The sequence below is a fragment of the Pelmatolapia mariae genome, linkage group LG10_11, assembly GCF_036321145.2.
Source record: "Pelmatolapia mariae isolate MD_Pm_ZW linkage group LG10_11, Pm_UMD_F_2, whole genome shotgun sequence".
NCBI classification, from domain to species: domain Eukaryota; kingdom Metazoa; phylum Chordata; class Actinopteri; order Cichliformes; family Cichlidae; genus Pelmatolapia; species Pelmatolapia mariae.
In genome coordinates, this window is record NC_086236.1 from 19,259,364 (window position 1) to 19,286,585 (window position 27,222).

Sequence of the window (27,222 nt, forward strand, 5' to 3'; positions counted from 1 at the left end):
ATAAATAGTTTCTTCTCTGCATGATAGAGCTTTAACCTGCATTTGTGAATCATGCCTGGTTTTAATGCGGTGTTGCCTGAGGGGCCGAAGCTCATGGGCTTCCAATATAGATTTCTGGCTATTGCCTTTCATGCAGCGGTTAACCATATAACATAATATCAAAATGTTCTTTTTCAGCCGTTTGTTTTATCTAATTTTTATCATGAAATAGTAAAATACTCAGTTTAAACATTTGATATGTTTTCTATGTTCTATCATGAATAAAATATTGGTTGATTGTTGCTATTATTAATTGCTAAATATAACATATATGGACCATCATTTTAAGTGATTAGAAACTAAATGTTAGCAAAAAAATGTCACCTGTGTTGCCTTTCTGAGTCCCTGTTACATAATCGCCTTCACACACTGATGGTGCAGCTATATTCTCAGCAGCATTTTTTATTTTTAGTTAAGGCATCAAATGCTTTCAGAAGTTAAATATACACTCTCGCTCAGGAACACAAACATAAATATATGTGTGTGTGTGTGTGTGTGTGTGTGTGTGTGTGTGTGTGTGTGTGTGTGTGTGTGTGTAGTTATCTGAGACAGAACCGTGTACACAACTGTGCATTTAAAATGAATGATAGTGTTTGTTTACGCTCCAGAAAGCAGATGTAGTTTACATTCTGAGCTTGCTAATCCTGAAATAGGGGAAATTCTGGATTTTCTGTTCCAAAAAAATGGTAGCTTAAACTCTGAGTTAGTTACTGACTCCTGCCCTCCTGCTGCAGCTGTAGCAGTTGAGTGACAGTGTTTCATTTCCCCATTCAAACATCTATATTTTGATAGGATTCCAGTTAGATTTTTTAAAGGAAAATTGCAGTTGGCTAATGATGACTGAGTGGACAATAAATGCCATTGTCCACAAGGAACAAATTTATATTCCTCAGCCTAATAGAATACCTGCTGGTATTCACAGTTGCTTATCTTAGAGTTAATCAGTTCAAAGTTTACTCAAAACAAGATCTAGTACATGTGCATTGTGCTTCTAAGTTCAAATCTCTTACCTTGTAGACAGAGCGCAAAGAGAGCCTACAGCTACGGCATATTTCGCGCCCCCCCAGCCCACATAATTAAAAGCTGTAGGCAGAGGGCTGTTGCTGTCCAGCAGGTAGTATGGCATCATGAGGGTGAGAGCACCAGAAACGCTGAAGTAGATCACAAAGCAGATGAGCAATGAGGATACGATACCAAAAGGAATGGCTCGCTGGGGGTTCTTCACCTCTTCACCTAGGACATATATAATATATAGACACAGTTAAGAACCAAGATATGCAAATCTGCTTCTGTATGACGTCAACGGGTGCAGAAATATCTTCAGGTAATGTGTCATTTTTTGCTTATATTTATATTTGAAAAACATTGGCAGAAGACAGAAATTCTTACTTTCAGCGTTTGAACGTGAGGCAGAAAAGTGAATATGTGAAAATTCAGTGGAGCGAAAACACAGAACACAAACTCTACTGTTGGATGGAAGATGGATGGATATTTAGATTTTGGAGGAGTTTTATGCTTTCATATGAGAATTGCGCATTGTCCATTTGAATGCAGGGTGCAGGCACTGTATTCAGAAAGGTAACATAATTTACAGAAGTGCTGCAGTTGCATCGAGAAGTGCATGCAAGATTTTATGGAAATTAATAGAATGTTAAGTGGTTGACTGAACCTGTAAATAGCAGTGAAATTACTTTACCTTCTTAGTTATTTCCTAAATTGCCCCATCGTCTGCTATACAGCTATGTCTTTGTTACTAGCCACTCCCAGTTCATTGCAAGGTTTGAAGATATTGGCTTATTTTTTCAGGGGAGTCACCATGCTGAGAGGCCTAACTGCTCAGCTGCAGGTGATTATGTAGGAAGGCCTTGCTGTGTAATAAAACCACATTACAGTGATGGAGCGAGTGCATAAGACGCACAGTTACGTGTCAAAGCAGGCCCAAAGTACTGTAAAATGAAAGAGCTCTGAAACGTGACGGAGACAGCTGCTGTGTGGATGATGTGTGTGTGTGTGTGTGTTTGTGTGTGTCTGTGTGTGTGTGTCAGGGGGAAATGGAGTATGGCTTCATGCCAACTTAACTCTTACTGCCATACACACATGCAAAAAGATCATTGTGAGTTTGTGTTATGTCTGACAATCGTAATTTAAGGCTAACTGGTCAGCTTGCCAGCCAGTTACAATTCAGGAAACTTATGGGTGGAAAAAACCTTGTAACATGTATGAAGAAACAAGCCTGTTCACAAACTCTGCAAAACTCAGGGAAAAACCTCTTGAATGCCCTCTTCCAAAACCCTGTTTGTTCCCCCCTAACCTGGGTAGCAGTCTTTTGGCCTTCAGCCAATAGCAGAAGTGAGCCAAACGCAGTAAAGTGCATCTTTAATTTCTCTCTTGCCCCCTGTTATGTAATACTTCTGGATGTTTAGGAAAGCTCGGGGCTGAAATGGTTCCAAAAAGATTGAGTTACATTCCCCCTCTCTCCCTGAAAATGGAAACACACCCATGAGGCCGTCAAAGGGATATGTATGTGAAACTGTGAGACGTGGAGCAGAGGGAGTCAAAAACAGAGGGTCGAAAGAGTTTGTGTTTTCAGGTCAGATCAGCACTAACCTGTGGTAGCAATGCAGTCAAATCCCACAAACCCATAGAAACAGGTAGCGGCTCCTGACAGGACACCGGTGAATCCAAATGGCATGAAGCCGCCGACTCCTAAACTCTCTGCGCTTGGCAGGACGTCTGTCACACTAAACCAGAGGAATATAAATAATATGAAATATAGTTCTAAAAGAATGTCATCCAGATAAAAAAAAATAGAGTAACAGAGAAAGTTAAAGTGAAAGATTCAGCATTGAATATGTCCTTACTTGGTGCTGTTTGTTGTATAACTTGCATGTAGGATCTCTTCAGGGTCTAGCTGCCAGTTTTTAATAGTGCCTTTGACGAATCCAGAGATCACCATGAACACCAAGACTAGGACATTGATACAAGTGAAGACCTTGTTCACCATTGCTGATTCTTTGACCCCAAACGCCAGCAGACCTTAGAATTGCAAAGGACAAAGAAAGGGAAAATGAAAAATGTCTTGGGAAAATGTGTTAAGTGTAATATTAAATATCTTCTACGGTATATGTCTTCTTACTTGTAAGAATGATTATGATGAAAGCACCAAATATGTCAGGATACTCTGCCAGTGCTCCTGGTACATTCAGGGCCATGTACTGTCTGCAGAACTGCCCTATGGGGTTCCCTATCAACTCATCAAAGGTGGCGCTCCATGCACGAGCCACGCTGGAGGCACCTGAGACGAAGAAAAAAACATTCTTGAAGACAAATTTCTTCCTATACATGACCTTAAACTAGACAAAACAGAAACAATAAAGCAGTGCTGCTTTATGCTTACCAATGACGTAGGAGAGAATGAGATTCCATCCAGTGATGAAGGCCCACAGCTCCCCTACAGTCACATAGGAGTACAGATAAGCCGAGCCTGTTTTGGGAACACGGGCTCCAAACTCAGCGTAGCAAAGCCCGGCTAACACTGAGGCTATGGCTGCTATCAGGAATGACAGCACAATAGCAGGACCTGTGGAAGGCGGTGGGAATCATATGATTAAAAACTTTCAGGTTTTTCCTCATTACACATGTTTTCACTATCAAAAGTAATGTCACTTGCCAGAATTCTCTCTTGCAACAGCACCAGCGAGCACATAAACACCAGCACCCAATGTACTGCCCACACCAAGGGCTACCAGGTCAAAGGTGTTGAGACATCGGCACAAACGGGAGTCCTCGGAGTTAGAGTTTACCACCTTCACCCTCATCAGCTGCTTCCTGAAAGTGGAAGCAGCGTGCAGAAGGCTCTTTATAACCATGGCTCACACTCTGGTCTCAGCAATAGTCAGTGTAGAGGGTTTTTAGGGGTTCAGAGGTCACAACCTAAAGATGAAAGACAGTAAGTTTAAAAAACACACTTAGTTTTTCATCTCCCCTATTTCAACAAAGGACTCAGAATCATTTCTGACAATAGCTAAGGAAGCTCATTATAGTGCGTTACTCATTGCAGAAAATAAACTAAAAGTATCTGCCAGGATTGTTACTGTTTAGCCCATGTTTGGATCATACAGCTAATTCATTTGCACAAGATAAACACAAGTAACAGAGAGTAGCAGCACGACAAGTGTCCAGACACCTTGTGAGAATACACTGACCTAAGGATATGAACATTGAGAAGTGATGTGGACAGTGCAATAGTTTTGCCACAGCTCACGGAAACTTCCACCCAAGGACAAGCTGATGTGACAACACTGTCGTCTCATTTACCTCTGAGAATAATCAGGCTCACATTCAATTTTCCAGCCTAGCACATCACATGTTAACTATGAATTACACTGTATAAAAATGTCTAATAAATGAGCTTGTATCCAAACCAAGCAAAATTACACACATATATCTAAAGCCGACTTAGACGACGCTGTAAAATATAACATATGTAAATACAAATATAATATTACACGCAACCAGCCACATTTTAGGGAATAAATGAAAATAACTGCTCAGTACAAAAAACACTGTACAGATATTTTCATGTCACTGAACTAAAAACCAATCTCAGCAGATCTAAAAAAATAAAAAATAAAAAATAAAATAGAATCTTTGAAAAAAGGCAAGAAAATACAATAACTCATATTTACATTAAACAAATGGGGAAAATTTAGTAATGTGCCGGCACAATGAAATTATTCTATTCCTTGTTGCATCAAGCTGTCCACCATTATCAAACTGAAACTGCTACAGAAGTCACACCTGCAGCAGTGTTGTAGAGGTCACTATAGTTTGCATGTTGTCAGTGATTATAAATGATGATACACGTTCAATGGTAAGCTCGATGGCCATTCATTAGATTTTCATAGGTGACTGCCTCTTCTATTTTCCACTATTAAGGGCTTAGATAATGAACATATGCCTTTTGATTAGATGCACACCAATTGGTCCTTTATTAGTTAAATGAGAAAATCAAATGTTAATACTTTCCTGGTAGATTCTGACATTTACAGACCAAACAGTTGATAGAGAATATAATCAAAAATAAAGATAAGTGTTAGTTCCAGCCTTCAATTACAGAATTGATATATCTGATTCATATACTGCATGACATGAAAAAATAGCATTTTATCAAAGTAAAATGTGACTTCAGGTTGCCATTTCTCCTTAATGAGACCCAAAAAGGGCTACTGCTGTCAGACAATCTGCATGCCATGTAGTACCCCTACATTATTTCACTCATTCAGCAAATGAAAGTGAATGGTTAACATGTATAGACATGCAGAAAAGTAACAATACGCAAGTAAAAGTTAAGAAATGATATGCTTTATTCATCTTAAGAACAACCATTGTACAAATAATCTATTAAAATCCTGGACTAAACCAGAAGCACTAATACTGCATACTGCTTTGATTTTCACAGCATCACACATGCTGCATCTGTCTATGATCTTGGAAGCTCATAAATACAAATTTGTAATAAAAATCCAATTTAGTGAAAAGATTTTAAAAAATGTTCTGGCGCAGTCATAAAGTCCTTGCAGAAAAAAATAAACAAACCAATGAAAGTGACCTATATATATCACACAACCCCTGACTGACTTGAGTATACGGGTCAGTCTGGGGTCACAACTTTTTTTCGATTTTGTTCAAATTGAATGAAATCTTATCATTCAAAACAAACTAAAATACACCTTCTGAACATTATGTCAAAGTAACCTGTTCGTTGTGAAGGCAGAAAAAGACAGAACAGAGTACTTACTCAAACACACCTACAGGTACACTTCAGCGCTCGACCTAACAACTCCTGATGAAATGATGAGTGACGACAGAAGGATTAAACTGTGCATTTGTTAACTTTTCTTTAAGCTGCTGTGAAGCCTGTGGGGCTTTGGACAGTAGGCGATCTGAAATAGAATCTAGAAGAATCACATGGCTTGGCTATTCCAAGCAGCGGGCACGCATGCACACACGTGCAGACTTAATTCCTGCAGACGTCGGATGACCGTGCAAATCTTAATAAATGCATTTCTACCAGAAGAACTCTTGTTGTACATAGACTAATATAACAGCAGCATTGTAGTTGCATATTACATTTATAACAGTATGCAATATAAAGTATGGTTCCTTGTAAGACACATTAAAAAGTATTTGGCAGAGTACTTTGGATAATATGTTAAAGACGTGGAAGGGAAGAACTGAACAGAAAAGGGGTGTGAGCCCTTTCAACCAATGAAGTTAGACCATAAATATGACACTTCTGGACATTTGGAAAATGGATGCTTTGAAGAAGACCTAATAGTCATTCCATAAATAGCCTTAGTTGTTATTGTAGAGTCTTTACCTTACAATATAAAGTTCCTTGAGGTGACTGAGGTGACTGAGCTTGGAAAGAAAAGCGTCTGGACTTCTTTAAGTTTCTTGAAGCTGTTTCACTTCTCATCGGAGGAGCTTTTTCAGTTCTAAGAGCAATTGGTCTAGAATCCCAGATTTTTAACCCCTATTGGGAGTGTCACTAAGACGGTCCTGGACACTTAAAAATCTGTCAAATTTGATATCTGGGGTGTGGGGTAAAAATTACTTAACTGAAGCTTTAAAAGAGCTTAATGTGATTGGTAGGCCTGAAAATTGCCTTTAATGAAATAATAGATAAATGAATACATAAAAAATAAAGTATTCAGGAACACCACAAACAAAATGGGCAAGTGGGGTGTGTTAACCTTAATAGACAGAGCATGAGAAAACAGTGAGCAAAAGTATCCAAGGCAGTAATCAAATATAAAAGCACAAACATTGAGCAGTCACCTCTGTCGATCATTGAAAACAATCAAAGCGGCCCCTGGGAATGCTAATTGAGCTTTCTCAGTAGCAGATGAATGATTCTGTGTCCAAAAACAGCTGGAAAAATACCAGAAGTGAAGAACTGTTAATAAGTAAAAGAGTCAACTGGTATCTGTTTAAAAAAAACAACAACCCCCCCACAAAACCTTGTTGACATGATGTCTATGCCCCAAGTATTTTGATTAGAGGAGAATGATTAATGGTTTGAAACTGGCAGTGTTTTTAGTTGGCAGTGAGTGAGGATTACTGTGTTTTCAGATAACCTCTGATTACAATCCAATTCCAAAAACATTAAGTGATCAAGATAAGAGGGATAGTGTTTTTAGGCTGAAAATTGCCCAATAAAGGGTTAAGTAATCTAGATAATTAGTCATGCAGGGAGGAGTGTAAGTTTTATGCTCTCTGCATTTCAGTTCAGCTACATGACAATGATTATTGAAAGAGGTTAGGAGTTCACTGGGATTCGGTAGGGCTGTTGTAACAGGAAAAGACTTACTGACAAGAGCATCATTGAATTTATTTGCAGTAAAGTCAGTGGTAGAGACAAGATAGGCTGAAGTTTAAAAAAAAAAAGCTTTGTGGTCTGATGAAAATTTATCCTCTACATCTAAGTTCTCTAGACTTTGATCAGGTCAGGAATGTAACCTTATGAATGAGTGGATGCTTTAACAGACTATAGTTATGATTCAACTTTTTCTAGTTATACATACATGCTGTATGTAGGACAACACGTGTGAATGTTTAAACAGCTAGAATGAGTACCCTGACACCCTTTGACAGAGAAACAGAGAAAAGTGCAGAAAATGATGTGCTGTGTTTTTTTGTTTTGTTTTGTTTTGTTTTGGCAAATCTATATATTAAAAAGCACGACAAGCTAAAGAGTTCAAATGCAGCAAAACTGCCAAGGGAAACAAAGGACACTTAACACACTTTTTATAAAAATCAACACCTCTCTCACAACTTTGAGGAAGACTGGTGGCTAAATTTAGTCATACTGGCTTTACCATAAAGAAGTCCAAGTAAACTGAGATATTAAATTAATTTAAAATCATGAGTCATTAGGTGACACCACCTTTAAATAAAGTAACAAAAAACAAAAAACTTTGTCAGGTCAATAATAATAATAATAATAATAATAATGATGATGATGATGATGATGATAATAATACAGGATTTAACTAAATAGGTTTATTTTTGACAATGACAGCTTCTATTCATCTGTACAGTACACTGAATGGCTGAGCACAGGTGCTAAATTCATTCAGTCCAGTGTGGAGGGCATTAGCATGGAAGAGGATGGATTATTTATTTAGTCATCTATTTTCCTGTTTTCTTCATTTCATTGGAGGAAGAAATGTAAGTGTAGATATGGGACCAGACATTCCAGACTAGATTTAAATAATACAAAGGTCGAAATTGGACATTTTGTGCTATTCTGCTTTAAAACTACTAGCTAACTATAAGTGTGGGTAAGAATTAACTACAGGCCCAATGTTTCCTGTGCTGGCTTCTGTTAATGAATTTGAAACTTTTATCTGATAAAATAAAGACATTTCTGTCTGAACGTAGCATGCCACTGTGGAAATAGCTAACGCTAGCAATGCTGGATAAAGTTAATGCTGTCAGCTTGATAAGGGCTAACACAGAGGTGGTAGAGGAAAAAAAGCGTAGCATTAACTATGGGACTGTGCTGGTATTAAATTTAGTAGCATTAGCTTTGCAAAGGTTAGGCTGCGCCAGCAGGCCTGCTGTTGTTTTCCATAGCCGTTAGCAATAACATCTTAAGCGCACAGGCTGCTAACTACATGTATAAAACTAGCTACAACTAGTTGTTTGACTGTATTTTAACCATGCAAATATTTGCATGAAACAATATCAGCCTTTATTTATGGACATGTATGCTAATGGTGCCCAGCTGCCCAATGAAGAAGCTTTATTTCGCACAAACGTAGACAGGGGCGGCGCATGGAGCTGCGTAAAAGACAGGGTCCCTCTTCTCGGCTTCCTGCACACCTTTCTCCATCAACTAAATCTGCTAAAGCGGCAGGTTTGATTAGAACTAGAAAGTTTTTCTGCAACATCCTCAAGAAGGCAGCTCTGGAAGAAGCGTTTGGGGGGACTGGGGGCAAACAAGGTAAATTTTCTAAACTGACATCTGTAGCTTCAGTAAGTTTTTGAGAGCAAATTTAAGAACCTACTTTTTTCCATAACACTGGAGTTATCAACTAGCTGTTGCAAACTCCATGACAAGTGTGTATGTTTCAGTGTACTGAAGAGGATCAAATAATTTACTCTAAGTACTACAGTAAAGGCAATGGCTGAGCTGCCTACTGAGCCGGTTTTCCCTGGACCACCACCTGCCAACAATGGGCAGGTGCCTCAGGGGGCTTCTTCTCCAAGAAGGTAAGAATGACATCTCTCTCCCTCCTTCCTCTGTTTGTCTCCTCCCTTAAAAGAGCATCTCACAGGCAGTTCCTTCAGCTTCCCTGATGCTCGCCTCTCTTCTGTATTGACATTTTAATAGTTCATTCTTAACACGATGTCTGACCCGGTATGTTGCAAAATCGTTGCTATATATTATTTAGAGCACGGGGACATTTGCAGGTGTTTTGGCTTGATGTGAATACTCAGTAAATATTACAAACAGAATACCGCATCGGCATTCCGTTTGCTGCAATCGCAAAAATGCGCACATGGCAGGGGGAAGTTTTTCGTGGTAGCTGTTAATAGAATCATTTATATACAAGGAGGAGGAAAAGTTTGTTAAAAAAAAATACTATTTCACTATATAAACGTGAAGTCAGTGTCTACCAGCTGGCCTGTATAATGTGTGGAAAGACACAAAAATGGAGTTATCCGCAGTTTAATTAAGACAGGGTTTTTAGGCCATGTGCGTAAATGCGCACCAGGCTGTGTGAGGCTGTGGGCAGTATTAACATCAGTTTTTTGGATGTTATATTCGGACATTAATCTAGCACCATAACAAAGTAACATTAACGAGTGCATTTTGACAAACATTTAGATAATTATATATAATAGGGCTGATCGAGGGAAGTAACTTGAAAATGTCTCTGTGTGCGCGCACAGCGGGGAAAAGATAGCTTTCCCAGCTGTCAAAATTTCTGTAGACATTCTGTCTATTCTGTCTAAAAGTCTGATAACCAATCAGCTCGCTGAACAAGTGGATTTGGCTGCATGTAAAACAGGCTGCGTGAAGAACCGCGATCGGGATTCGTCTCTCCCTCCTTCTGAAGCTCCAGATTTTCAGTTCAGTTCGGCTCCATCATCAAAATCCTAGTATTACTAAAGAATAGAAATATGTGGCAATATGTGGCTCCCTTAAACAATAATGGTGAATAAATGGACATTCTTAGTGGTACCTGATGCGCTTTTTTGTCACAAGCACATCAGGTACAAAAAAGACAAGTTTTTTAAATATTTTTTTAAAATGTTTAAGTTTGTTAAATGTAGTACAAGGTGGTGAAGTCTTTTTTAAAAATCCTTTTTTGATGATTCAATGCAAAAAAAGAAAGGTTTGAGATCACTTTATACAAGTACAGTGTATCCTTGTATGTCTGTGTACACATCGACAGTGCTATGAAAAAGTATTGGCCCTTTTCTGATTTCTCAGACCATCAAACAAATTTTATTATTAGACAAAAACCCCAAATAAATGCAAATTGCAGTTTTTAAAAAATGATTTAATTTATTAAGAGCCAAAAATATCCAGAATTTCCTTCCTGTAAAACAGTAATTGTAAAAAAGTAACTGGTTGTTCCACACTTGGCAACAGGAACTGCAATCAACTATCAACTGCTCTAACGTGAAATAATAATAACTTCACTGTCGAGGAATTTCGGCCACTCGTCTTTGCAGAATTGATTTTGAGTTCGCTATGATGGAGGCTTTTCCTGTATAAACAGCCTGTTTAAGGTCTCACCATAGCATCTCATTGTGATTTAAGAATTTGACTAGACCACTCCAAAACCTTCCTTTTGTTTATGTGTGTGTGTGTGTGTGTGTGTGTGTGTGTGTGTTTCTTTTATTTTTTTTAAGCATTCAGAAGTGAACTTGCTGATGCGTATCTCAGATACCCAGGAAAATACTCAGTACTGTTTTACCAGTGTCCCACAGGGAAAATATTTAACCTGTCCTGCAACAACAGAAGTAATGTCAAAGAAATCATTTCTTGAAAAATGTAACTTGTTAACTTTCAGTTAGATTTAACAAAATAAGCACCTATTTAAGATAATAATTAAGTTAATTTAAGAGGTTTTATTCATTTTACAAGTTATTTCAGTACAGATTGTGAAGGTAAAATATATTTGAGAACCTCCTAACAAACAGAGGGTACAACAAACAACACAATACCTAACACATGGAAATAATTAAATTATTGTAGGAGAAGAAATTAAGATAAAAGCTACAAATGAAAGTTGGATGTGGTATTAGTAACAGATGCAGCCACTTCAAATGCCCGCCTCATTCCTGACAGGACCATGACCTGTCCCAAGCAGCATTTATGAAAACCAGTGGTAATGTCTTGTACATCCACCAGGGGGCACTAATGGAAGTTGATTCACTTCCAACTTTCTACACATGTATCAATGCATTTTTTAAATTTAAATATGAAAATCAAAATATGAATGCAAACTGATTACTGGTTGGTCCTGTCAGAGAAGAGTGTATTTTAGATGTGGTACAATAATAATTACATATATTAGCTAGTTATGTAGTCTTATAATATATGGATTGCATCATTTTTAAATGCAGTAAATTGCTTGCTGTTAACCACCTGTTTTATTTTTTTAATTCTCCTTCCCCACGCTGCACATTTCTGATGAATCACTGCGGTAATTTTAACAACTTTTACAGACAGGTAAAAAGAGGGCAGACCGTCATTAGCATCGCAGCAGATACCTTTGTCACACATTAGGTGATTTATCAAACAGCTCTCTGAACCCCCACAGAAGGGCAGCAACTTCCAAACCCCACCCAAATATCCTGTCAGTGCCGGTTGTGATTTTAAAACATGTAAACGGTGTTCCAGGAATCATTGATAGAAAGTATTTATAGAACACTGTTATAAAAATAGTCACCTTCTTTGTATTTTCCCGAACTATATGACAAAGTTCAGATGAGGGATTTTTGCTTTTCTCATTTTAGTGCTTGTTGTTAAGCTGCCGCGCTTCATTTGCATATCGTCACCACTTAATGATGTGAAACACAGACAATCAGCACCCTCCCCCCCCCGCTCTGCCTGTCTGTGAAGCCTTCTTATTCAATGCCAATTATGTGTTTTGTCCTTCAATAAAAGTATTTTTAGATTACTTACATTACTGTTAAAATCCCGTTTTAAAAGTATGCAGTCCAGAGTACGTTACTGTTGTTAATACATTTGCAAACTTTGTGACATCATGGTAAATTTATACCAGAGTATAAAACTATGCAGAAGTCATTTCAACTTGCAATGATCTGACAAACCAGAACATGCCTGTTTAGTGTATTAAGGTCAGAGAAGGTCAGTCACAGAAACAGTTTTCAGCGCAGCGTTCATGAAAACCCTGACATCAGAATGTCAGTCTTTTTTTTATCTTGTGGTAACTGTGAGAGCATGTGCTGTCCTCCTTGAAACAAATTGAAGGTTTCAACAGAAAGAACAAAAACTCACTATCAAGTGGGAAAATCTTAAATATATGGAATTCACATAGTAGTATAGACTCCATTTTTTGCCAGTCTTCTAATGCCCCGCTTTCAGGAAGGCACCATGAGGTTGCTTCGTTTGTTTGCTCAAATTTTCAAAGACCCAGCCCAGCCCTCATAAACAACCTAAACAGCTGATAAGAGTTACACACCTACACACACCTATCAAGTTAACACAGGTGGAATACACCTGGTTGCAAGGTTAAAACAGAACTTGAAGAAACATTTCACCCTAAGGTACAAAACAATTATAAGGCAAAGACCTTTATAAAAATAATACTGAGAAAATCATTGGACTGAAATTGGCAATATTGAGTGGCTGTATCTGTATACTAAGCTAAACTAGTTATATTAAAATAAAGACAATATAAAAAACAAACGGCTAACTGTGAAAGATTGAACTGGTCACTGTCCGCATTTTAAAACGGACCTCACAGCTGGCTACAACAACATAAGAACCTCAGTTTAAAAATAGTGTCAAAGTAGAAAAGTTAAAGTCATCTTTTCCACATCTAATTTTATTAAAAACAATATAGTTTTTGTTTTTATAGTCTCTCTAGATAGCACAAGAAACTTTAGAGCGAAGACTTGGTTAGTTGTGTGTGTGAGAGAGAGAGGGAATAAAGAAAAAAGAGAAAGCTTTAATTTAAATTAGAGCAAATTCCAATGAAAATCTGCCGTTGAAACATTTCAATGTTATGGTGTGCACTGTACCGTTTGAAGTACAGGGTTCACTCAGTCATCAGAGCTATAATCTGTTCAAATAAACACCCAACATAATCACTAAATGCAGAATTCTACAGATACGTTTTATGCATACACAGAAAAGCACTAAGCGATGCCTATCAAGCAGAATTAGGAAGACACCCACTGATAATTAGATTGACTTAAATAAAATAAAACATTTTTGATCACCCTAAGTCCAGCCCCTAAGACACTCCATTCTAAAGCCCTCCAAACCCAAGAATGAGCCTGACCGGTCTCACAAAAACACTGCTTTCCAAACACCAGCCAGAGGGAATCAAATTATAACAAAATGCAAATAAATCTATTTAAGAAAAACAGTCAGAGATAGAAAGCAGAGACACCTCTTAAGGCAAGGACACAGAACATGCGATCAGTGTTTGACTGGTCAGTTTGAAACAAAGACACATTTCCTCCTGGATTGGAAATCATTCAATGAAGTAAGGAACACTTACTTAAACCACTTCACTTCTGTAATTCCAAATTTCCACGAGCTAAGCAACATTTCAAAATAAAAATATATTCCCAGGAGAAGGACACAGGGCATGACTGGCTGCCTGATATATGTCAACATGCCACCACCCGAGGGACAGTGAATGACCTACACACCCATACAGACACACAAACTCAAACATGCACATGCGCACACAGGCATATAATATAAATTTATGTATTTATTTATTTATGTGTGTGTGTGTGTTCTGTTTTTCCATTATTGTGATATGTCATTATCAGTATCACCATCGCCCGCCTCTGCTGGTACTCAATATCTTAATAACCATTTATACACATATTTACTAAAGCTAGACTTGCTTATATTTTTCACACTGCTTTGGTAAGTCAAAGTCAAAATCCAGTTGCAACTTGCTTCATCTTAACTGTGATGGTATAAACAGAAGCTACACATTGTTTAGGGAAACTGTGAGCTCATGCTGGTCTGAGCTGAAGCTATCTAGATAATGAACATATGTCCTTTTCTAGAGGAAACAAGTGTAAATATAAAATGAACTCACTGCAGTAATAGCAAACAGTACTGTGCATGTGATAGATTAGATTTCCTTGTTGACATGACAGCCTTAAAGTTTCAGAAAGTTTCCATATTGACCTAAATGGGATGGGATTTAACACCTTAGGATGAGGTATTTTTCTCATTCTCATTGCAGTGCCTTTGCTTTCACCACCACCTGTGGTTTTAACCAGAGTCTGAGACCTGCTCAGTCCTGATTTTAGGCCAGATTGAAATTCTGCACAGTACTTCAAGTCTTACAGCCACCCTTTTCCCTACATCTGTTACATTGGATAAGTTCAACTGCAGCTCTGATAGATTCAGATCTAGCAGTTTCCAGGATTTATTATTCATTTTTAATCATTTTGGCTACTGACCATGTGCTTTAAGTAGCTCATTATTGTAGTGTTGCATTAAAACAAACTTCTTTCAGTAGGATACAAGTGCAGGAAAAAGGAAATTCTAAATGCTTGCAGAGACAGTGCATGAAATGGCAGCACAGACCACTGGGTGCTCCTAATTTTATGTAGGAAAACACATTTCTCCCCCAGAAAATCATTCCAAGCTGGGGTACAGTACTACTAAGTTACCAGTTCGGTAGTACTTGATTACTTTCCTGCATTTGTGACACAGAAATGATAACATTACAACAGTAGTATTTTACCTTAATGTAGCAGCTGGGCAAAAGGAGGGGATCTAAGGTATTGGACGCTTCCCTGCGAAGCCTAAGAAGATGAAGCTGTAGAACCCCAAAACACGGCCTCCCACTTGGTGAAAGTTTGGTCTTTGGATGCAGTGAGGAGTTTCGGGGTTGCTCTATTTAACGCATTGAGATGGAGGAGGAGATAGAGGTGCAAACATGCAGCCCCACCTGCTCATTACTATTAGCCATTACTATGATGCAATAACCTTCTGGCTTAAACTACACTAGATGATTAAGTCACACACCTGACAACTGTTGAAATTAATAACCAGAAATTCACGTGTCTGGAAATTGGTAGTCTGCAATTTTGGAGGGCACAACTGCTCCAGTTAACTTCCAAGTCAAAAAGATAAGAAACATACATTTAAAAATATATATATAACGAGTAAATTATAGCCATTTTATGGATGATTTGCTGTTTCCAGAGGATCAAAGGTAAATGACTGATTAGTGGTTGGCTACGTGAGGCTTATTCTCTCAATATTTCATTGCAATAATAAGGGAATAGTTGGACTTGTATTTGGCAGCTGTTCACTGGAATTTCTGATATGCTAAAAGTTGAAAGACCTGTGTAGGCAAGGGGAGAAGGTCATAATTAGACATTAGCCTAAAGTTAGGCAAGTTAGACTTTGCTAGAAAACATCTAAAAGAGGCCACACATTCATCTATCCATCTCCTTCATCCATCCTCTTCTGGTTGTCTGCTTATTATGGAAGCAATGTTATGGCATGTGCATCTATGGCTGCCAGCGGGCCAAGAGTGTGTATTAATGATGTGACTGCTGATAGAAGCAGCAGGACGAATTGTGATGTGCACAGGGCTGAAGCATCCTGCTAAAACAACCCAAGAGGCTTGGTTTATCAAGCCAAAGATATTATTCAAAGTTCTTCTATTTGTGCTGCCCACAGGCTGCAGATAGTAATTAGCTAGTAGCTAAATCTGGTACAACCTTTTTGCTTAGGAGATTAAAGTTTCTCTTTTGTTTGTACATGGCCCCTGACAAATAAAGTGGAAATGAAATGAAATAATAAAAAAAAAAAGTTAGTCAGGTCAATAAACGATGCTAATCATTCATTTTTGTGTCAATAACTTCTATGCATTATTAGGCCGTGCATTTGAAATATTGTCAGCATGTGGTATAACAGAGGCATCTTTTTCAGGTAAATGAACAGCAAGGTAAAAACACAAAACCTCATGTCAGTATGGATGGATGGATTTACAACAATATTATTTTAACTTTAGATCTAATGCTTTAAAAGCATACAAAAAGCTTTCTCAGTAACAATTGAATGATTTTTCAGTTTACTACCAGCTGGAAAAAATACCAAGTAGCAAACCAACTGTTAATAAGTAAAAGAAATAAATGAGCAACAGCAGATAGTATCTCTTTAAAAACTGGGTTGACATATCTATAGCACAAGCAAAACTTAAGCTGAGAAACTATTCTGACCGCAGGATAATGATTAACGTTTTGTACCCAGTGTTATATTTCCTTATAGTAGAAATATATCGGTGCAAGTCCCTGCACCAGTCATTTTCTGGTTTAAACTTCTTCCTTGGAGAACAAATTACATGATATAAAAGAATTATACTTATTTATCTTGCAGCTTTAACTGCTTTTTGGTAGTTTATTTTATAAATTCATTTAAAGTAGAGAGGGCTGTCGCATTTTTAATTAGTGTTCATTTGCCTTCCAACTTTCTCCATTCCTGAACTAAATGAACTAAATAACAGGAGTTGGTGTTATGCTTTCTGCATTTCAGTTTAGCGACACACAATGATTACTGAGGGAGGTTAAAAGGTCATTAGTGAGGGTGAAATTCTAAAAGTGTGAACAAAAGAGATCCATTAAAAACATCGAGCTTGTGGTTTGATATAAATTTGTCCTCTACATCTAGGGCCTCTGGGCTGAGATGAGGGCAAGAATGTAACCTTAGGAATGAGCAGGTACTACAACAGACTATAGTTGTGATTCAACTAGTTGTAGTTATGCATACAACACACATGAATGTTTTAAGAGCTAGAATAAGTACCCGGCCACACTGTGACAAAGCAACACAGAGAAGTTCTGAAAATTATGTGTTGATTTTATTTGACCTGTGTTATCTGATTACTTATATTTGCAGCAATATCTTGGTATCATCTTCAGTTCCACATGGTAACATGTTGTGTTTCTTATTGACTAACCAAGATAGAGGTGGTATGCCCCACAGGGTCACCTTGAACCCATAAACCTTGTCAGTTGTAACTGAACAATGTGTATCAATAGGTGGCACCACCTCTATGGACAAACAAAGAACAAGATGAGTAATACAGTATCAGTAACAGTTAGCCACTGTGTCAGATCCAAATGTTTCATAAAGACATAAAATGTTCCCAACACTTGTCAGCATTACCAAAAATCTAGGCCTCTTATTTGAGTAAAATCAAATTTCTAGTATATTAGTTTTTCAGATCAATTTAAGCCAAAAGCAACAGAATTTTATGTAAGTAAGTCAAACTTGAAGTGAATCTAAACACTTGTGAAAAAAAAAAGAAAAAGAAAAGAAGATGAAAAATAGCCAGCATGGATTTTACCATGTGGGAGGGCGGACCCAAATGCAGGACTCAGGAAACAGGAATGAATCTGCTTTAATGTAAAAAGTAAATGGTACAAAAATGCTGTTACTATAGACATTACCAGGCTGGGGAAGTAAACAAAATAGAAGACACAGAGAACAACAGTTAGAAAGTAAAAACAGAAAGACACAACTGAATGGAAGCAAAGGTTAACTTAGCATAGGGGTGGAGACAACGACTAGACAGAGGAACACATAAACATGAAGGGCAATGCAGATCAGGACACCAAGGAACACAACAGGGTACTAACCCAGTGTAAACAGTAACTACAACTAAAAAGAACCGAAGACTCAGAGGAATACAATAAGTCTTAAGAAGAAAATCGAAAAGAGCCACAGAAAATAGACAAAGCTTTTAAACTTGTAAACACAGGGAATTAAATGAAAGCAGCCATTCAACAAATAGTACACTATATATTAACTATAAAGGGACCAATAGTTAGTTAAAAATGATGAACTAAATATATCTAAGGCCACAAGGAGAGCAATATTACAAAAGAAACAAAACTTTTCTTTTGAAATATTTTGTCCTTTTAAAAATACAAAGGAAACATTAGCTCACAGATGTCAAACATAGGGTCCAAAATGCAGGGATCACGGCAGTTCCCCCATTTTCTTAACAGTCCTACTCCCCATACTTTGCTAACAGAGGGCAGATACAATATCAAAGTAAGTACTCATAATGCAGAGACGAGTAGGTCTCTGCGTTATGATAAACTCCAAAGTTCTTATCCTGCATTCAAAATTCAGAATGTTATTGCTATTATAAGTAACAGAAATTGACAAAGCAATATCAGAGATATTAAGTGAATTGAAATGACTTACTCCTGGAAAATTAGGGTGTGGGAATTGTAGTTTTTCAGTAGCAGCTGAATGATTTTATGTTCAAACAAGTTGGAAAAATATCAGAAGCAAGTCAACTGTTAATAAGTAAAAGAAGGAAATGGGCAGCACCTGGGCAACAGGTAGTAACTCCTTAAACAGACTGGTTGTTTTGGTGGACATATTGTTTTAAAGTCAAACTAAAGTGAAACTATACTTGCGAGAAAGAAAAAAAGAGGCTGGCAACATGCCAGGCTGGCTGGTAATAACTAATAATACTTCTACTCTTCCTCCTCTTTCCTGACGCAGGTAAAAAATAATAATGTTTTTAGGTCAGGTCAGGAATAGTTCATGCTGTTTTTGCACAAAATTAGAAGGAAATAAAAAGAAGGCTGTATTTATTGACATCTCTGGAATCACTTTTATGACTGGTGGTGGTCAATAAAAAGCTACAAAACTCTGAAAGTGACACTGTTTCAGTGTAAAGCGTGACTTATTTCATTGTGATTGGCTAGTCAACTTATAGTTGCAGAGTTTTTGTTGCCAAAGATGAAAAAACAAACAAACAGAAAAGCACGACTGCAGTTTTGACCAAATAAGCAAAAATGTAACTTTATATTCCAAAGTACTATATTTGTGTATACTTGTGATATATATTGATTTTTATATATAAACCTGACCAAGAGCGCAGCAGAGACTGTGACAAATATAAATATATGCCAAGAAACAAATACACTTGACACAATGTAAAGTGAGTGAACTCACCACCCAGATCATATGCAGTAACATATCAAGAACTTCAAGAGCATATGTTTAACTGTTAGGTTATGTTACATTGACCAAAAGATCTCTTTCATCAACATTTTACAATGGACTTAATTCCCCTCATAGTAGATTATTACTCGGTCGATTACTCCAGGAAAAAGTGGAACACATTTAAAATATTCAGAGTTAAAGCATAAAAAGTATTTTGGTTATTACGAAGAACGAAAAGTTACAGGTTTCATAAATCCCTACCCACTCAATACAAACCTTCTACCTGGAATCTTATTCTTAGCATTCCTATTTCAGCAACAAATCAATTCCAAAAGCAGGAACACACAATGTCTGAGTGTGTTACTCATAACTGTGATGGGTATAAATAGAAGCCACAAATCAGGTAGAGACACAGTAATGAGGAAATATGAATAAGCCCTTCATGGTGCGGAAGCCTCCATAATCTCAGTGATCCTGGAAAGCTTACACACACACACACATACAAACGCACAGACACACACACTTATTTAAGTGTGTAGGGGTTGCAGATAGACTAACACAGTCAGCAACTTGACCACTAGTGACCCACATTCAGGGGTGCTAAAGTTAGACTGACTCGAGCTGGTCTGAGCTGCAATGGTCTAGATCTGAAAGGTCAGATTACTCTTTCTTTAAATGCCTTTATAACATGAACTCTTGTTGATTATATGTTACTGTATAATGAGCCTCTCTATTTTTCTCAAGAATATAAGCATAAATACAAAAAACTCATTGTGGTAATAGCAAAACAATAGATATTCCACTTTATTTGAGTTTTGTTTTGTTTTTTGCAGAAAAAAGAATAAAATGTCGACTTGTCAGATTTTAAACTTGACAAGTCAGTACCCAATTAGGAGACAAGTATTTAACTCTTAACACCTTCATACTAACCAAAGCAGGATCTGAATCAGTTTGAAGATGTGTTATGTTTTCCATTATGGTACTTACTGCACAGCACCTTTACTTTACTCCTACTTATGGTTTGCAGTCAGATGTTAGTGGCCACTTTCTGCTTTCACTCTAATTTAGATTGCCGAAACTCCACCCAGGCCACACGACACACTAGGGTTCAAGACCTTCTCAATCCTGGGTTTAGGCTACTTTTAAATAGCAAAATGACCCTGGCTCAGATCCAACCTAGAGATATCATAGGCTCTGTAGTGGATCTGCAAACCAGGTCCAGATCGCAGTCCACCTGCAAAGCAGGATGGACGCAGAACAGATAAGGATCACATATTCAGCCCCATCTGGACCGGATCTATTTTGGATTCGTTAGTAGTGACTCATCTTGTCAATATTTGTATAAAATCTATCATCCTTCCAGAATTAAACAGAAATTTCTAAAAATGTATCTGACCAAAATGTAGATAGCTCTATAAATGGTAAATGGACTGTTTCTTATATAAGCTTAACTGCGTTCTACCTAAAACACTTTGGCGTGCAGACTGGAGCAGCCAAGAATCGGACCACCAATATTCCCATTAGAGGATGAACTGCTTCTCCTGAGCGGCAGCCACCCCAATAAAAGTTAGATATTCCTTATTCCTTATAGCATGTTTGCTTTTACTGATGAAACTTTGCATTCATTAAATACCTAGGTTCAGTGTGGTCACTGCTCCCCAGCTACTTCAGGCCCTCCCAGCTAATGTTTGACTTACAAGTTGGTTTGCTAGCTTGGTCACTGAAAAAAGAGAGGATCTCATCCTGCAGTTGAGCAGCGTCTAACGCCACTGTTTTGGACTGTTGCTAGATGTACTTTATTGATTAATCTAGTTTGGCTTCCCGTGTCTAACAAAGACAAGGTCTGACCATAAAGTATCATTGAGTCCTCTAATAAAATGTCTTTTCTTTATGTGAAGCAGTAGTAGAATAACAACAAGAACAGCAGCTCACCTTCTTGAACGTCCTCTGTCTACTTTCAGGTTGAAGGTTTTAAGATGTCATGACATATGGCGGCAAGGGAAACATGACTGTCACTGCATCTATAATCACACAAGCAGCAACTTTAACAAACCTCCATTTAAAATATCATAGTGTTTGTTATAGTGTAACCAGTAGGCTTTAATCTTAAAGTCTGCCTTAATGATATACTAAGTACACTTTAGCATACTTGAATTTTCCAGATTTTAAAAACAAAATCAACCTGTTTAATTGTTTTCAACATTTTATGATATAAGAATAAACTTCTCTCCCACCCATTTTCTGTCTGGCTTCTTAGCACCAAGCCACAGACCAACTCTGGGAGTAGCAACATCCCATTGCAATTTCTCCAAAAGATGCATTGTCTACTGCTCCTATGGGCTTTGTTTTAAGTGTTAACAAGTTTCTTGGTTGTTCTTGTGAATCTAATAAGGTAATAAATCTAATAGGGTAATCAAGGAAATGTTGGTCAGCTAAAGTTGCTAAGGCCTTTACAACTTTGGATTATGGCTTGTGCAAAACATTTAATCAGTGGAAAAAAAAAAAAAGTGGATTAATCTATAATAAAAATAATCATTAGTGCGCCCTTAATGTAAGGTAACCCTTAACGTAACTTTACATGTGCAAATCAGCTCTTAAAATTATTTGGCTGTCAGTACTTAATGCACCTGTTATAATATTAATACGGTTTTTAATAAGAACATAAAATGAAACATAATGCTGGATTGAAATGTATCTCGTATGAGACTCGCATTCAGAGCCCCTACACTTTGAAGGTGTGGTTTGTGATGTCGCATGGATACTAGATCTCTATCTTTTGGATTTTGTGCCATGCTTTATTCTGCAGGAGATAACTGGAGGGTAATTAGGTGCATGAGTTTCACCTGGGCCAAATGAGCTCTGCTCTGTAGCTCTAATTTGTTTTATAGGTAAAAACTGTCTTCTCTCATTTGAAATGGCTAATGGCTAATGTTTGAAGTTTTGTACTCTCCAAGAATGCACCTTTATACATCACCAAATCAATGTTTGTGACAGGTTAAAATAACGTTAACTGTAAGACTTATTTATTGAAGTCCAGTCAGACCCCTGACTTGTGACCTAAAAAAATACACCTTCACCAAACCTTTCCATTTCAGCACTAAAAAACTCCAAGCACTGTAGTATGCAGAACTTGTTCACTCGATATTCATCAAAGTAATTTTTAAGGTGAAACTACTGAGATAAATCAAGGACATTAACTTGCCAAGTATTTAGTTTGCTTTCTGGTTATTTAGCTCATGACAAAAGATGATCGGTTTACAATCACAATGCATTGTTTCACTTTTTCCCCTAATATCACCTGCTGTTATTATGAAAATTTGTCTACATTGTAAGAAATGAAGTTTTAAATTACTTTTTAAATTTTTTTTTGTTTGTTTTTTAGGAATTTTTTTTCTTTATAACGTTTTTTCTTTTTAGGTGTGATGATGCCAGAGATGCCCATAACTTTGCCCAGGACAACCGATTACTTCCCATAGGCTGGTACTTCACTGGAGCTGCACGGTACCAGATGATAACTACCCTGGGAGAAGGAGCCTATGGCACGGTTGGAAAATTCATTAGGCTCAATGACATGAAGACCGTAGCCATCAAAATAGTTAAGACTGATTGCTTCAGAAATGGATTGGCAAACATGGAGGTAGGAAAGACTTGGCTCGATGCAGTTAATCCAACAATTGTATTTGAAGAAATTCCTCTAAAATATATACTTAAAGATAAAACTCATATGTTGCCAGGTGGCTGCCCTGCGAAAGTTAAAGTTATACAAATCTGAAAGGTATAACTTGGTTCAGTTTTACAACGTTCTTACCGATGGGCAAAAATTATGTCTCGAATTTGAGCTTTTGGACAAAAACCTTTATGAATTCATGAAGGAAAGACATTTCCGACCGCTCGCTCTAAAGTCAGTTAGAGCCATCACCGCGCAGGTGTGTTTAACTGTATTCTCTACATAAATAAAGTTTTTCAGATGGATGCTGATTACATTAATACAAAGGTGTGTGGGGTTTTTTTTTTGTTTGGGTTTTTTTTAGATTGCGAAAGCGCTGGATCATTTGAAGTCTGTACGTTTGATACATGCAGACCTCAAGCTGGAAAATGTGATGCTTGTCAACCATCAGAAACAACCATATAGGGTCAAAGTGATTGACTTTAGCTTGGCATGTAACACTTCCGCTGCCTCGGTGGGCTCTTACATTCAGTCCCGTTCATACCGGTGAGTAGCTGGAACCAAAGTGGCTTTTTCTCTTAAAGGTCAATACTGGATACTCACACAGTCACATAAACCCCTGGTGTTTCTGTGATGGGCTTCTTGGCTGTATAACTATTCCAGTTGTCACTTTTGTTGTTAATAATTGACAATTGCTGTTTTTCCTGTTTGTCCTAAATTAGGTCCCCAGAGATTATTCTCGGAGCTCCATTTACAGAGGCCATAGATGTATGGTCTCTGGGCTGCATTGCTGCTAATCTGTACCTTGGCTCCATGCTCTACCCTGGTGAGAATGAATATGAGGTGGTAAGTATAACTGTGACTAACGCTTCTCCTTTGAAGAACTTAAAGCTTTATTTAAAGGATTACAACACGATATATTAAAGTTGTCAGACTCTGAATTTGACCAAATGGTCTGTATTTCCAGATGAGGTACATAGTGGAGACTCAGGGCCACCCTCCAGGCAAGATCCTCGACTGTGGGCTCAAGACTGCCTTTTTTTTCGACATGCAGTTGTATTTCACCACCAGCACGTGGAAACTCAAGGTTCTTAGTACTTTACAATTACTGGTTAATCGCATATGCCATTCTCTAAAAATATCAAATATTTTCTTAACCTTGTTTTTCAAGAAAATTGCCAATTTTTGTCAGTCTACAATTTATCAGTGCTAATGAGTTTCCTGTCTTTTCAGACACCTGAACAGTTTGTCAGTGAGACAGGGATTAAGTTCACTGAGAAAAGGACGATGAAGTTGACCTCTCTTGATGACCTTAAAAACGTAGGTGTACTTCTTGACTGTTCTATTTTATATGTTTAAAACTAAATATACATTTTATTTATATAATAAATATTTAAACAAAACCCCCAAAAAGAAACAACTTAAAATTCTGAGTTTTTAGGGGACTTTTCTTTCTTTGATGTTTCAGCTCTGGTTCACGCGTCATCAAAATTATACCAGTAAATCTGCAGAAATCTGCGATCTGCTGGTGTTTATCGAGCTGCTTAAAGGAATGCTTCAGCTTGATCCTGAAAAACGGATGACGCCCAGTCAGGTGCTGCAGCACGACTTCACAACACTGCGCCACATATTGCGCTTGTACCCCCACAGCTTCCAGTAAGATATTACTTCTCATTTGAAACACTGGTTCTCCTTTAATGTCCCACTGGACATGGACACATACAACACATTTCCACTGTGAGCATATGTTCTGTATCTCGCTTTATGTGGAAAATGTTGTATTCAGATGAGTGAGTCAATAATTTGGCACATGGCTTGATTGTTTTGCAGTGTTAACTCTTGCTTTCAGAAGATGAGCATCTGTCAGACAGTAATGGCTGGTGGTACAGGTGTGTGCAGGTCTCTGCAGCAACCATCCTCCAGGACCAGCCACCCTACCCAGCAAAACCAACCTTGCCCTCGAGCTGAGCACAGCATCCAAGTGAGGCGCCATTCTCACTCTAGGACCACCTGTCCTCCTCTGCAAAATCATCCTCGCCCTCCATCTATGCGCTACTGCCCTTATTCCAGAACAACCCACCTTGCTCAGCAAAATCATCCTTTCCTTCCCGTGTTACACCACTGCTGTTGCTTCAGGACCATCTGTCCTCACCAGCACAATCATCCTCGCCCTCCAGATGTGCGCTACTGGCTCTACTTTAGGACCACACACCCTCCCCAACAATATACACTTTGCCCCCTAACTCAGCACGGCACCCAAGTGCGGTATCACTGCCTTTACTGCAGGACTACCCATCCTTGCAGCAATATCCTTCTGGCCTTGCAGCTAAACTCCACTGTCTTTACTCTAGGACCACCCATTCTGCTTAGCAATGCTGTCCTCACCCTCCAGCCAAACACTGCACCTCAACAGAGCACCCCTGCACAAAGTCTAGGACCACAGTGAAGTCCTTAGCAAGACTCACCAAATCAAACCAGTCTTAAAAATTTTTTAATGACTGATTAGACAATGTGGGTAAGAGTCTCTGACCAATCTGAAAGATCATTGTGATTTAAAAAGGGTTCCATTGTTCTGCTGAGCCATCTTGCACAAGCGTTGGATGTAGGACAATTATAGCTCACCAAAAAGTAAGAATCAGAATACTGTATTAATCCCTAAGCAAATTATGTAGAGAAATATGAACAATGGGGAAGACTATGTTGAGAGGGTGCATAGGAGTGCCAGATGGAACTCTTGAGATTGCAGCATCCACACTTTTAATCACATCTTCCTTATTGAGGACTGATCAACGGGACACTGGCTGAGCACAAATGCTGGAGACAGACATTTCTGCTCAGGAGTAAACCAAAAAAAGAAATAAAAAACATTAAAAATAGACCTGGTAGGTTATATGTACCAATCCCTTATAAGAAGAAGTCATAATTAAAAGCAATCTGTTGCCATCATTGCAATAGTCAGGGGGCTTGGTCCATTTAAAATTTGTTTTTCCACTGAATTACTTTATTTTCACTGACATGTTGTATGAAGTACTTATCCTTTATTGTATTTTCTAATAAGTGGAACAATATTAAAACAATAAACTTGTGATTTCTCTAATTTAAGAACCAGCTTCATTTTTTTTAAAAATTATTCTAATGCATCATTTTGACAGGGTTAGTAATGTTTTCCACAGGTCAGTTTGAGGTTCTTTCATAAAATACATACCCTTGAGACAGTGGGTGCCATTTTGCTGAAAATAGTGAGGGGAGGGAAAGGGGGGTGGGGGTGTAGATTTCAAAATAAAAGTGTGTGTGTGTGTGTGTGTGTGTGTGTGAGAGGGAGAGAGAGAGAGACACGGGGAAACAACCCAGACTCTCAAGCCAAAAGCCTGCTACAGTAATTGGGGAAAATAAGTAATGTAACTATTGTAGTAATTACAAAAATATCAAACGCTGTCTCCCTGAAGTTCGTCAATAAACGGGGTTGGCGATAGCAACAATCTTGCTGCAATTTGTCTATAAATTGCAATTTAAATTAGCTTTTCAGTAGCTATGTACTCCCGGACAGCTGTACTGAAAACAAAAGGTTATTGTACAATTGGAAATCGGAGTAATGTCAAATCGGGGCGTCGGTGACATACAGCCTGAGGTGGGATTTAAATTTCTACTGTTACTGTCCTCGATCGAGGACAAGAGGAAGACCACTGATTGATTGTTCAGGTTCAGGTCCCACTCCGTCCTGGGTTTAGAGTAGTTTTAAATCCTGCACGGTGCTCCAGATCTTACATGGCAAGAATCCTTGCATGCATCAGGCCACCGTTGGATAACTTGTAGAATCACGTGTCCGGGAATTGCAGTTCATTTTGTGTGATTGCACCTTCAAAGGATGCATCACAAGTACCCCCTTAATGTAGAATTAACAGAAGCTTCCTTAAGTAGGATACAGTTGCACACAGACACGCTGCAGAAGACGGCAGCACAGACAACCGAGCAGTTAAAATGGGGGTCCGAGTGAAAAGAGCATGTGTTTTACAGCATGGACCCCATATTCGCTTTACTGAAATGTACAGAGGAAAATGCGTTTCCTCAAAGATCCCCAACACTAACTTGGACAGCAGTCAAGACTGCTATATACAGTAGTGTTAAGTGCCCGATCACTTTCATGCAGTCGCTACGTAGCTATTGCAAGCTGTACTTTACCTTAACGGGCATAAGGAGGAGAGGTATTTACAGTTTCCCTGGGAGGCCCGAGAAGAGGAAGCTGTAGAACCCCCCAAACTCTTGTCTCACACGACGCTGGTCAGGA

The 27,222-nt window shown here is 38.2% G+C and overlaps 1 protein-coding gene across 1 annotated transcript in view; it reads right to left on the bottom strand.

Moving 5' to 3' along the window:
• slc7a1a (solute carrier family 7 member 1a) overlaps nt 1-27,188 on the bottom strand; it is a 32,564-nt gene extending 5,376 nt beyond the window's left edge. Inside the window, exons 1-7 of the mRNA XM_063486197.1 lie at nt 27,117-27,188; nt 3,710-3,972; nt 3,437-3,619; nt 3,176-3,334; nt 2,901-3,075; nt 2,647-2,780; nt 1,050-1,272 (exon numbers count right to left, since the gene is read on the bottom strand). Of these exons, the coding sequence (XP_063342267.1) occupies nt 1,050-1,272; nt 2,647-2,780; nt 2,901-3,075; nt 3,176-3,334; nt 3,437-3,619; nt 3,710-3,908 (1,073 nt within the window). The 5' untranslated portion in view covers nt 3,909-3,972; nt 27,117-27,188. The remainder of the gene's footprint in view (nt 1-1,049; nt 1,273-2,646; nt 2,781-2,900; nt 3,076-3,175; nt 3,335-3,436; nt 3,620-3,709; nt 3,973-27,116) is intronic.
• Nucleotides 27,189-27,222: the final 34 nt, after the last annotated feature.